Source organism: Vulpes vulpes, chromosome 11 (assembly GCF_048418805.1).
Source record: "Vulpes vulpes isolate BD-2025 chromosome 11, VulVul3, whole genome shotgun sequence".
NCBI lineage: Eukaryota > Metazoa > Chordata > Mammalia > Carnivora > Canidae > Vulpes > Vulpes vulpes.
The window spans coordinates 98,991,760-99,004,341 of record NC_132790.1 but is presented as its reverse complement, the minus strand read 5'-3'; the positions used below and the strand labels follow the sequence as shown (position 1 = coordinate 99,004,341).

General features: G+C 34.1%; 1 protein-coding gene across 1 annotated transcript in view; it reads left to right on the top strand.

The window, feature by feature from the left end:
* Positions 1-12,582, top strand: part of DHX36 (DEAH-box helicase 36) — a 51,224-nt gene that overhangs the window by 35,238 nt on the left and 3,404 nt on the right. Inside the window, exons 18-24 of the mRNA XM_025987803.2 lie at positions 4,430-4,603; positions 4,763-4,849; positions 5,714-5,797; positions 8,785-8,884; positions 8,990-9,080; positions 11,123-11,243; positions 12,130-12,282. Coding sequence (XP_025843588.1) covers positions 4,430-4,603; positions 4,763-4,849; positions 5,714-5,797; positions 8,785-8,884; positions 8,990-9,080; positions 11,123-11,243; positions 12,130-12,282 — 810 coding nt within the window. The remainder of the gene's footprint in view (positions 1-4,429; positions 4,604-4,762; positions 4,850-5,713; positions 5,798-8,784; positions 8,885-8,989; positions 9,081-11,122; positions 11,244-12,129; positions 12,283-12,582) is intronic.

Genomic DNA, 12,582 nt, shown 5'->3' with positions numbered 1-12,582 from the left:
CCTTAATTTCTGTTTTTGCTGCTTTATTATTGGTGTATAGAAATGCGACAGATTTCTGTATGTTGATTTTTGTATCCTGCAGCCTTAATGAATTCATTTATCAGTTCTAGCAGTTTTTTAGAGGTATCTTTTGGGTTTTCTATATAGAGTATCATGTCATTTGCAAATAGTGAAATGTTTGACTTCTTCCTTGCTGATTTGGATGCCTTTTATTTCTTTTTGCTGTCGGATTGCTGAGGCTAGGACTTCTGGTACTATGTTGAATAACAGTGGTGAGAGTGGACATCTCTGTTTTGTTCCTGAAGGGAGAGGAAAAGTTCTCTTTTCCCCTTTAAGAATATTAGCTGTGAGTTTTGTGTATATGGCCTTTATTATATTGAGATATCTTCTCTCTAAACCCACTTTGTTGTGGGTTTTTAATGATGAATGAATGTTATATTTTGTCAAATGCTTTTTCTACATCTGTTGAAATGATACAGTTTTAATGTCCTTTCTTTTATTAATATGGTATATCATGGTCCTTGGTTTCTGAATATTGAACCACCCTTGCAACACAGGAGTAAATCTCACTTGATCATGGTAAATGATTCTTTTAAAATATTGTTGAATTTGGTTTGATAGTATTTTATTGAGAACCTTTGCATCCATGTTCATCATGGATATTATCCTGTAGTTCTCTTTTTTGTGATGTCTTTGGTTTTGGTATCAGTGTAATTAATGTTGGCCTCATAGAGTGAATTTGGTAGTTTTCCTTCCTTTTCTATTTTTTGAAATGTTTGAGAAGTATAGGCATTAACTCTTATTTAAATGTTTGGTAGAATTGGTTTGTTGGGAGATTTCTGATTACTGATTCCGTTTCTTTGCTGATTATCCGTCTATTCAAGTTTTCTATTTGTTTCAGTTTTGTAGTTTATATATTTCTAGGAATTTATCAGTTTTTTTTTCCAGGTTGTACAATCTGTTGACATATAGTTTTCATTAAATTATCTTATAATAGTTTGTATTTCTGTAACAATAGTTGTCATTTCTTCTCTATAATTTATTTGTGATTTTATTTATTTGGGTCTTTTTTCTTTTTGGTAAGCCTGGCTAGAGATTTAATCAGTTCCATTAATTTTTTCAAAGAACCAGCTCCCGGTTTCATTGAGCTGTTCTGTTGTTGTTACTTTCTATGTCATTTATTTCTGTTTCAGTCTTTATTTCCTTTCTTCTGCTGGTGAAGCCTGCATTTTAAAGAAGAACATTCCCAGTATCCCTAAAAGGTCCCCCTCCTACCCTTTCCCAAGCACTCCCCTGTCCCTCAGTCCCAAAGATAACCTCTATCTTGACCTTAATGGTAATCTCTTGTGAGTTTTTCTTGATTGTTTTACCATATAAGTGTACATTTCTATATATAAAGAGTTCAATTTAATTTTGTCTATTTCATGAACTTTACATGAACTCACACAGGATATGGGGGATGTTTTTGAAGGGGACGATGGAGTTCTGGATTCTTTGACTTAATATTGTGGATTTCATCCACATTATTGCTTTTAGCTGAAATTTATTTTATTTCTTTACCATATTTTATTACACAACTACTCAAAGGCATTTTCTTATTTCCAGTTTGAGGCTATTACCTATAATGTTGAGATGAGTAATCTTCAATATTCACTTTCTTGATGCACATACTTATATGTATTTTCATGGATATATACTTAGGAGTGAATCTACTGGCTATTAAGGTATGTATTTATAGACATATATATAATCAACTTTGGTAAATAACTAACAGTTTTCCAAAGTTGTCGAACCACTTTATATTCTTCCAGTGCCAGTGGTAGGTGAGAATTCTCGTTGCTGCACCAGCCCTTAGGAATCTTTTGTTCTGAGGTTGCTGGTAGGTTTGCAGTAGTTTTAATTTATGGTAGTTTTAATTTGCATTATCATGACTTAATTTGCCAACCACTTTTCGTAGGTTTATTGCTCATTTGGATAGCCTCTTTTATAAACTGCCAATACCTGTTTTTCTGTTAGGTTTTAAGGAGTTCTTTTTATCCTTCTTGTGTATTCTTGATCTGAGCCTTTGTCAGCTGTGTCTGTATGTTTGTGCTTTGATAAATAAATTTCCAACTTTAATGTAGTCACGTTTGTGTCTTTTTTTACGTTAGTAATTTTTGTTCTTTAGTAAGTCCTTACCCCAGAGTCATGAAGATAATACTTATTTAACTTTAGTGTTTAGTCTTTCACATTTAGATATTTAATCCATCTGCAGTTGATTTTCTGTGTGTGTTTAGTAAGGTAGGATGCAAAATTTAAGCCCTATTTATGGAAAAGTTCATCCTTTCCTCTTTGTTCTGCAGCTTTTGTCCTACATCTAGTGTCTGGATTTGTAGACTCTGTTCTACTATAATGCTTTTGTATGTCTTTGTGGAACCAGTGCCATGCTGCCTTAATGAACAGTATGGAGTCTTACCAGACAAGAACATGATTTATCCCATTTTTTTAGGTATTTAACATTTCTTGGTATTTTGGTGTTTTCTTTGTAGGGGTTTTAGGAGAGTTTTTAAAGATTTACTTCTCATTGGTATTTTTGGATTCTACATAGCAGATTTTTCGTTTTCTTATGACTCTGACATACAGAAATGAAACTGGTTTTTGTTTTGTTTTTAAGGATTTATTTATTTGAAAGTGTGTGGGAGAGGCAGAAAAGAGGGAGAGAGAATCTCAAGCAGACTCTCCGCTAAGCGCATAGCCCAGCAAGGGGCTTGATCTCAGGATCCTGAGATCATGATCTGAGCCAAAATCAAGAGTCAAGCACTTAAAACCGACTGAGCCACCCACTGAAAGAGCCACACCTCTGAAATCGGTTTTTGAATGTTGATCTTGTAATCAGTCACTAAAACCCACTTATTCTGGTGATTATATGTAGATTTTTTTTTCTGCATGCACAGTTATATTTATAAATACAGTTTCTGTGTTTTTAAACGGGTGCGAGGCTCAAATTCAACCACCCTGAGCTCAAGACCTGAGGTGAGATAACAGTCCGTCACTTAACCAGCTGAGCCACCCAGGCACCCCTGTAATACAGTTTTATGCATCCCTTCCCAATATCTGGGCCCCCCCTGTACAATGCCGAGCTGAAGTGGTATGACAGTGTGCATTCTTATGTCTCTGTTCTTAACAGGAAAGCTGTCAACAATTTGTTGCGCATGTTTGTTAAAGATTTTTTTTGTGAAAACTATCAAATTAAGGAAGCTTCTATTGTTTACTAAAAGATTTTTATCATGCATGGATAATTGATTTTGTCAAATCCCTTTTCTGCTTCTGATAAGATTATGATACGATTCTTTTTTTCTTGCTTAATTTGTCATGACAAATGTATTGGGTTACATTGATTTTTAAAATATTAAACCAACTTTCGTTCCTGAAACAAATCTGACTTGCTGGGATTCACTTTGCTGTTATTTTCCTTTAGTTTCTCATGTGTAAGATTTTTCAATAGTGTTCCTTTTTCCAGATGTCCCTGTCACATTTGATGACTAAGATTATGCCAGGGACAAAAAAACAAGTTGGGAGCATTATATATTTTTTGTTTTTCTATTTTCTGAAAGTTTTTGTAAGATTAAGGTTATTTCTGCCATAAACGTGTAGTAGAAGTCTGTCTAATGGGATACATGTGTGTTATAGTTGTTATTTTTTTAAATTTTTTGTTGATACCTTCTTGTAGACGTATTTTAATTATATACTGGATATCGTATTTACATAGTTCTTTGTAGATACAAATTTGAAGCCTGGGATGGTGATAACTTTCTCCAAAGAGGATTTATATTGCTTTTGCCAGGAAAAGAAGCCCCGATGCTGGGCTCACCAACCTGGACTTCTATTCCCTAAATTCTATATTTATAATTCTTGTACTTCTTTTTTTAACTCCTCAGTGTCTTCAGGCAGCTTTTCTAGCTATTCTCAGTGGGATGATTGGACCAAATTCCCTAGGTAATCAGAGCAGTAGTCCACACCCATTTTTCCGTGTTCTAGATATGCCCATTATTTCTTGCCTTCCTGTCTGATGTCTCTTAAATTACTAGAATCAAGGCTCTGTATTATATATTCCAAATATATAATAGTTCTTTTTTGTCGTTTTTTCCCCACAAATCTGGTGAGTGATTATCTTTATTTGATTGAAGGTTTGCTAATGTGGTATTTCTCTTCTGACATTTAGAGTAAAGTGGGGTTTTTTTGTTTTGTTTTGTTTTAATCTAAGTTTCTAACCTTTGCTGACCTCAGAACTTAAGTTTTGATGAAGAAAACAATATTGAATGATATTAGGGCATTTGGGCCTAAGAGAGTGAGGACTCTCCTGCTATTTATTTATTTTAAAGCAAGCTAAAATAGTTTTGAATATGATGCTTTATAATGTCTATTTTAAACATAAATCCTTGCTTTACAGAATGCCTTGGATAAACAAGAAGAATTAACACCCCTTGGAGTCCACTTAGCACGATTACCAGTTGAGCCACACATTGGAAAAATGATTCTTTTTGGAGCTCTATTCTGTTGTTTAGACCCAGTACTCACCATTGCTGCTAGTCTCAGCTTCAAAGATCCCTTTGTTATTCCGTTGGTAAGAAAGATACAAATAAAAGGCTGGACATTTTTATATACACAGAATCGTTGTTTAGGTCCATTTTTCATTAGCTTTTTTATTAGGATGCCTTTCTGTGTTTACCATCAGAGCTTTTTAAATTGCCTTCATGAATTTTTTTTCCCCTCCTTTCTGAAGGGCAAAGAAAAGATTGCTGATGCAAGAAGAAAAGAACTAGCAAAAGACACTAAAAGTGACCACCTGACAGTTGTAAATGCATTTGAGGTAAAAAGTAAACAATGACTTATCTTAGATTGTGACTATTCATTCAAGTGAAAAGCTGATAGTAGAAGAGGAACATACTCACTTTTTAAAATCTATATTATTATAGGTATCTATTATTATAGATATTAGGATTAAATTACTGAGTGTTTAAAATTAGGTGAACACTCAAAAAATTGTACAGGTTTTTTTCAATTTTCTGGTAATTTGTTTGGGAAGAAAGTCTGTTTTGATAACAATAGAACAAGTGGAGAGTTTGTCTCAGAAACCTATTCGATGTTATTTGATAGTATTCATTTGTATCTTTGACTTTCATGAAAGATAATCTCATTCTGTTCATTAATAAACTATAACTCCTTTTAGATTTAACATTTTGATAGAGTATTATAATCCTGTACATTATTTAGAGAGATCGTTTCTTCTCCCAAAAGTCATGCTTGCTTTAGAAAAACACTTATCACCCATCTTTGCAAAATTTAAATGTAATTTGGTTTTTAGAGATAGCATCTTTTTACTATAGTTCTTGATCCAGTTTTGTACTACATATTATGGGAAAGTTTATATTCTATTTATGAAGTTAAAAATATACAATAGCATTGGAATTTGTCCAACAGAGTATTCTTTTTGATTGTATATATATACTCTGTATGTTTATATCTTGTATAAAATACCCAATATATTACTATATAACTTGTACTTGTTTATATGAAAAAAGGTCTGGAATTCAAAATAAATAGCTATCACTTAATTAGAATTGTAGAAAACTTGAGTTTTGTTTTTTTGTTTATAAATTTCAAAATTCTTTGAATTTCTTTTACAAAGAAAATGAAATATCAGAATAGTTCTCTTTATTTCTTTGCCCCATAGGGCTGGGAAGAAGCTAGGCGACGTGGTTTCAGATACGAAAAAGACTATTGCTGGGAATATTTTTTGTCTTCAAATACATTGCAGGTAACGGTGATGTTTTGAAATGATTCCCAAATATGTTAGAGTATGTATGTATCCATTTTGTTTAGTTATTAGATTTGTAGCAAAATGTTGATTGTGTTAGTTTGTCATATGAAGTTGAATGATTATACAAAATAATAGAGGCAATCTATTAAATTAACTGCAACAAAACAAGGTTTACACTATAATAAACATAAAGCTACTATTAGCTAAGGAAAGAATGAAGATTCCAGAGAATAGCAGGAAAATGTAGTAAAGCTTGACTCCCCATTTTTCCCCGACTCCCTAGTTGCTGTTTTGATGATTTAGCCTGAAAATTTTCATTAATTCGAGAATCTAGGGACACTTGGGTAGTAGCTCAGTGGTTGAGTGTCTGCATTCAGCTCAGGGCATGATGCTGGGGTCCTGGGGTTTAGTCCTTCATAGATTCTCCGTGGGGAGCCTGCTTCTCCCTCTGCGAATGTCTCTGCCTCTCTCTCTTTGTGTGTCTCATTACTAAATAAAAATCTTAAACAAAACAAAAACCTCCGAGGATCTATTTTAAAATACTGGATAATGTCTGTACGTTAATTTGGGGGTAGGTTTTGTGTCATAAGAAAACACTGGACAGGACGCATTTGTGAAACAAGATAATCAGTAGGACAGACAGCTATCAGACTTAAGGCTATACTGAATTGGAGAAGTGTAAGAATAGGAATTCCTCACCTTCCCCTATTACGTGTACGTTCCAGCTGTGTGGCATGAACCCTGGTACTGGACGTTGAACAAATTCCCAAGGAGGTAAAATAATCAAGAAACTAGCAAATCTGATCAAAACTGCTCAAAGATGAACAGACTGAAGAGTTAGAAAATTCTGAAAGTTACTACAATCAGAGGGGGAAAAGAATGAAATAGAACATACCGTAACAGAAAATACCTTTCAACTCCTTCATAGTAGGAACCAGTTTAAGAAGATTCTGAATTCAGTAAAACAAAGAAAAAAAAAACCAGTAGAATGGATATAAAGACTGCAGGTAGACCTAAGAAGACACAATGACCAAGAGAATCACAAGGTGCAAAGTGGAAGTCCCTTTAAAATATTGCCATAGAAGAAAGGCTTTAGATAATCACAGTTTGTAGGTTCAGCTGCAAAAGAAAAAATTGTAGACAGGAAGATTGGACTGATCCATAATGAAGATAATAGATGTTTCTCCAAAGAAAATTCGGGTGTATTTACAAATGTGTACATAGAGATACGTGCAAGAACATTTCCCTGAAATAGAAAAGATAAAATGAACTACAGGTATGAAAAGGTGGCCTAATTTAAGTGTTGAGAATATTACATCCAGTCAGCATATTAATTCAACTATAAAGACAGAGGTCAGGTCAGGTCAAGCACTTGAAATTCTAGACCCATGAACTGATGTTGAAAAACTCACCAGCAGTGAAATGCTGCCTATTGAGAGGTAAATCAAAAGAATTTCAGGAATGGAGAGTGCATGCTAAATCTGAGCGAAGTGTGTTAATATTGTTTAAACACAAAATGAATACAAAACAGTATTGGGGATTATAGATCCAGAATAGAATATAAAGATTATCTTGAACAATATAATAAAAAAATGAGGTGGTCTAGAGAGTCAGTGATAGGAAATTAGTTGAGGAAGCTAAAGTCACACAGTTCATAAAAGGGGCATACACTTAAATAAGACCGACTATGTTTCATCATTTCTTAAGTTTACAGGGATCCTTTATTATACTATAATTATGAAAATTTAGGATTCATCAATTTAATTTCTATCCCTATTTAGTTTTCCTTTTTTTTCTTTTTATTTTTTCTTTTTTTTTTAATTGAACTAAAATTGGGTGCCTGGGTGGCTTAGTGGATTAAGTGTCAGCCTTAGGCTCAAGTTGTGGTCCAGGAGTCTGCTACATTGGGCTCACTGCTCAGCGGGGAACCTGCTTCTCCCTCTCCTACTCATTTGTGCTCGTGCTCGCACTCTTTCTCTCTGACCCAGATAAATGAATAAATCTTTAAAAAAGATAAAATGAGTATTTTTTTTAAATTATTTGAGAGAGAGTGAGAGAGCACACACGCAGGAGGAGCCAGAGGGAGAAGGAGAAGCAGACTCCCCACTGAGCATGGAGCCCAATCCCAGGACGCTGGGATCATGACCTGAGCTGAAGGGAGGGGCTTAACTGACTGAGCCACCCAGGCACCCGTAAGAAAAAAACAAACTTTAAATTGAACTAAAATTACCTGGCACCCCCCCAAATTGAACTAAATTAATTTTCATACTTTTATTAAAACAGCTTTTATACTGTTATCACGTTGTTACCGTAGCATTTCTGTTCAGTTCTTCTGTCAGTAAATATGTGTAAGTGTATACAGTATTTACTTAGTTAATGGTTACTTCTGACAGTACTGAGTTCAGGGAAATTTCATATGTACATTTCTGCATTGCTTATGTGCTTTATGAGCAATGCATCATTTGTACTCAAATTATAATTCTCCTTCAAAACAAACAGACCTTAAGCCTTTGTGCCAGTGTGTAACAGTAGTTCATTCTCAGCAGTAGAAATACAGATGTTATTTTATTTATGCTTTTCTGTATTTTTTGTTTCAAAATATTGGAGAACAACTTTTAAAATTAGTGGCTCTTTTTTTGCAAAAATTGGCAAAAATAGTTAAACACCAGTGGTTATTCCCTATAGCAGGTAGATCTTTTCTGAAAGGAAATCAGACAGTAAATATCTTAGGCTTATAGCCCATATAGTCTCTATTACAGCCACTCACTTCTGCCTTTATAGTGTAAAATAAGCATATGTAATAGGTAAATGTGACTTTGTCCAATAATACTTTATTGACAAAAACAGGTTTTTGCAACCTCTGCTCTAAAAACACATTTTTGCAAGTGTTTATAAAGCAAGGAGAACTAGCTATTGATGAGTATATCCCTCTATAAATCTGTGTGAAAGATCTTCTAGTTCCGTTTGTTACCATTGATCCCTAGATGCTGCATAACATGAAAGGACAGTTTGCTGAGCATCTTCTTGGAGCTGGATTTGTAAGCAGTAGAAATCCTAAAGATCCAAAATCTAATATAAATTCAGGTAAAGCAGAAAATTCAGTGTAAAAAGCTTGTTGCCATTTGCCATTGTTGCATTTGTACTTTACTTTTTTTTTTTTTTTTTTTCAATCTTCCTACCCCCTAATAGATAATGAGAAGATAATTAAAGCGGTCATCTGTGCTGGTTTATATCCCAAAGTTGCTAAAATCCGACTAAACTTGGGTAAAAAAAGAAAAATGTAAGCATTGAAGATTATTATGAGTTACTTAATTAATTCCTCTCCTTAAGCTTTTGAAATACTCTTAATGCAACAGAACTTACATTGTAAACTGTTCTTATTTATATTTGGACCCTATTCTTCTTTACTTTTGATCACTTAAGAGAAGGCCAACTCTTTAATATAGACATCACTTCCCCTCATAGCGCATACCTGGCATCAGCTATTATTCACACAAAATGTTAGTAAAATATAATACTAAGGTAAATATTAGGAAATTAAGCCAACTATCAAAAAAATCAGAGGTGGATGGATATTACTTAGAGAAGTTTTTTTTTTTTTTAAAGGATTTCTTGTCTTCTAAGACATAATTTTGTAATTTACCCTTTGATGAAAATTGTGGTGATTTCACTATTTTGAGAAATAAGCTGTAACTTTTACTGTATATATAGATAATCAGCCTTAGTAGTAATTGGAGAGTATAAGGCATGTTTTTGCCTAACAAATGAGTTCATTCTGGTGAGGGAACAGAGAAACTAGAAGTCACAAATGACTAGTAGTATGTGAATTGGTACCACCCTTTTAGAGGCACACTAGATAGAATCAGTTGTCAAGTCATTAAATTGTGGCTCAGTGGAGTCATAAGTGAGTGTGTTAATTTGAGCACTCTGTCCTAAGGAAGTAATTCCAAATGTTTTTTTAAAAGCTGTACTATAAAGAACATGGATGTCCAGTAGCAGTGGGGAGATTATTTGATAATATCATATGGCATTTAAGCTCATATGCTTATGAAAGTTACTGTATAGTAGTAAAAGAATAGTTTTACAAAATAATTTCAAAATAATTTCAGCAAAGTAATTTCATTTTTCATTAAGTGAAAAAGTTTGGATACCCTATGATTATAAACATGAAAAAGTACAAGATCTCAGATAAGCTAAGTGCAGACAATGTTTTAGGGCGGTGTTTCTCAACTGGGGTGACTTTACCTGCCAAGGGACATTTTATTTGGCTCTTTCTGGAGATCCTGTGGTGGTTACAGCTGGGGCAGTACTGTTAGCGTCTAGTAGATAAGAGGCCAGAGATGCTATCAAACCTTCAGTAATGAGGACAGCACCCACAACAAAGATTACTCAGTTTAATATGTCAAAAGTGCAGAGGTCGAGAAACCCTATTAAACATATGAAATTGTGGGTTACCTGAATTTTAATCATGGTGGCTGGATTATCCTCATTCTAAGTGATCCAGATACTTCTCTGATACCAGTCCTTGTCACATTTCTTTTTGTATCTATTCCCTGACTTTACAGGTAGTATAACAGGGAGACTCTGAAATATATATTATATGTCTCTCTGACTTCCTAGGAAGGATTTATGGGAAAAAGGTAGTTTTGTTTGTATTTGTTGCTTTATTTTGGTCTAGACCAGGATTCAGCAAATTTTACTATGCTTGGCCAAAATATTGTTTGTGCAAATTTTTATTGGAACACAGCCACACCTATTCATTTACATGTCTGTGTGTCCTTTTCTGCTACGCCAGCAGAGTTGGGTAGCTGTGACAGATCTCGGGGCCCGCCACAAAGTATTATCTCTGTGGTCCGATACGGAAAGTGTTTGCCAAACCCTCTAAGTGATGCCGCTCTAAGTGATGTAGGATTCTAGGGTGGCATTGGTTAAATAGACTGTGGCGAGGAAAAATAATTTATGATTTCATTCTGCATAATGACTCATGACCCTGATTCATGATTTTGGTTAGAAGCATTTATGAATTCCTAGAACTATAGAAAAGATGCTCTTAGAAATGTAGAAAGGGTTAACAGATTACCAGCCTTTATGCTGTCACTTAGTACAGGTAATTACCATGGACTATTTAAACAATCAAACATCTCTCTGCTGAATTATATTAATTAAAGACTCCTACAAACTGAAGTAAATTTTTTTGTTCTCAAATATAGATTTGTACATTTATTTCACAAAAATTAACTGACTTCAACTGGGGAGGTTTTTTTAGATTCTAGGATTGGTTTGGAATCTCTTTGACAAACTACATTTTGCCTTTTTTTTAAGGGTCAAGGTTTACACAAAAACTGATGGACTAGTTGCTATTCATCCTAAATCTGTTAATGTGGAACAAACAGAATTTCACTACAACTGGCTTATCTATCATCTGAAGATGAGAACAAGTAGTGTAAGTGAATATTTTAAGTAATCCGGAATCTAAACATCAGTATTGATGTATTTTTGCTGTTACATACTTTTCACAATTAAAATTTGTCCTGAAGTATTTTTTTCTGATATGAATTATAACTTCTTGAAGTAAATCTATACTTTTAATGTGCAGCTGGTCCATGATGATGGATCTTTGTATTTTAATTAATTGGGACAGTTATTTGATTTGCCTGGTTTTCCTTCAGAGCCTGCTTTCAAGAAATACTGGCATTTAGGGTATACAGGAGTTTACACCATATGGAGAATTTTGTGGATATGTCAATGTACCTTACTAGTACTGGTGAGAACACTAAGATTCTGTTTATGTATAGATAAAAGTAATTGCAGATACAATAGTGTTTTTGCTTTGTCAATCAAAATATTTTGTTTGAAGAACAATGCTGTTTGAAACAAAAATATAAAACTCCTTTGTTCTCTGAATTAATGAATACAGGCTAGTTTAAAATGGTATATTTTTGGAGGCACCTGGGTGACTAAGTCTTGGTTAAGGTCTTCCTTCACTCAGGATCACAGGGTCCTGGGCTTGAGCCCCATATCTGGCTCCTTGCTCAATGGGGAATCTGCTTCTCCCTCTACCCCTTTCCCCTGCTTGTGTGCGCGCTCTCTCTCTCTCTCTCTTTCTCTCTCTCTCTCACACACACACACACATAAATAAATAAAAATCTTAAAAAAACATAAAATGGTCTATCTTTAAAATCAGTCTCCGTAGTTGCAATAGTAGGATGATAATACCTAATTTAAAAGGAAAGCACTAATGATAGATGAACACTGGTGCTAGTGAATTAATGTGGCAATAATCCTTTCAGATTTGTGAATGTATTAATTTGCTTTAATTCTCATTACAGATATACTTGTATGACTGCACAGAGGTTTCTCCATACTGTCTCTTGTTCTTTGGAGGTGATATTTCCATCCAGAAGGATAACGATCAGGAAACTATTGCTGTAGATGAATGGATTGTCTTTCAGTCTCCAGCAAGAATTGCCCATCTTGTTAAGGTGACTGACTTTACATGATTGTCTTTGAATCTACATGCAAGTTAGCATATAGTCTTGTGGTTTTGTGCCAAGTGTTATATATGTTATATGGAACATTTCTTGCTCTATTTCAGCGGAGCAAAAAGTATTGGGAAATTTATGTGTAGTTTTTTCAAAATTTTTTTTTTTGAGGGATTTATAGACTACCCATTCTAAATGGCTCAGTGTGATTAAAGTTCGAATTTTTTAACTTTACTACCCTTGAGTTGGCTACTCTCATAACCACACTTTAGTTAGTTGCTCACTAGATATTTCAGTGTA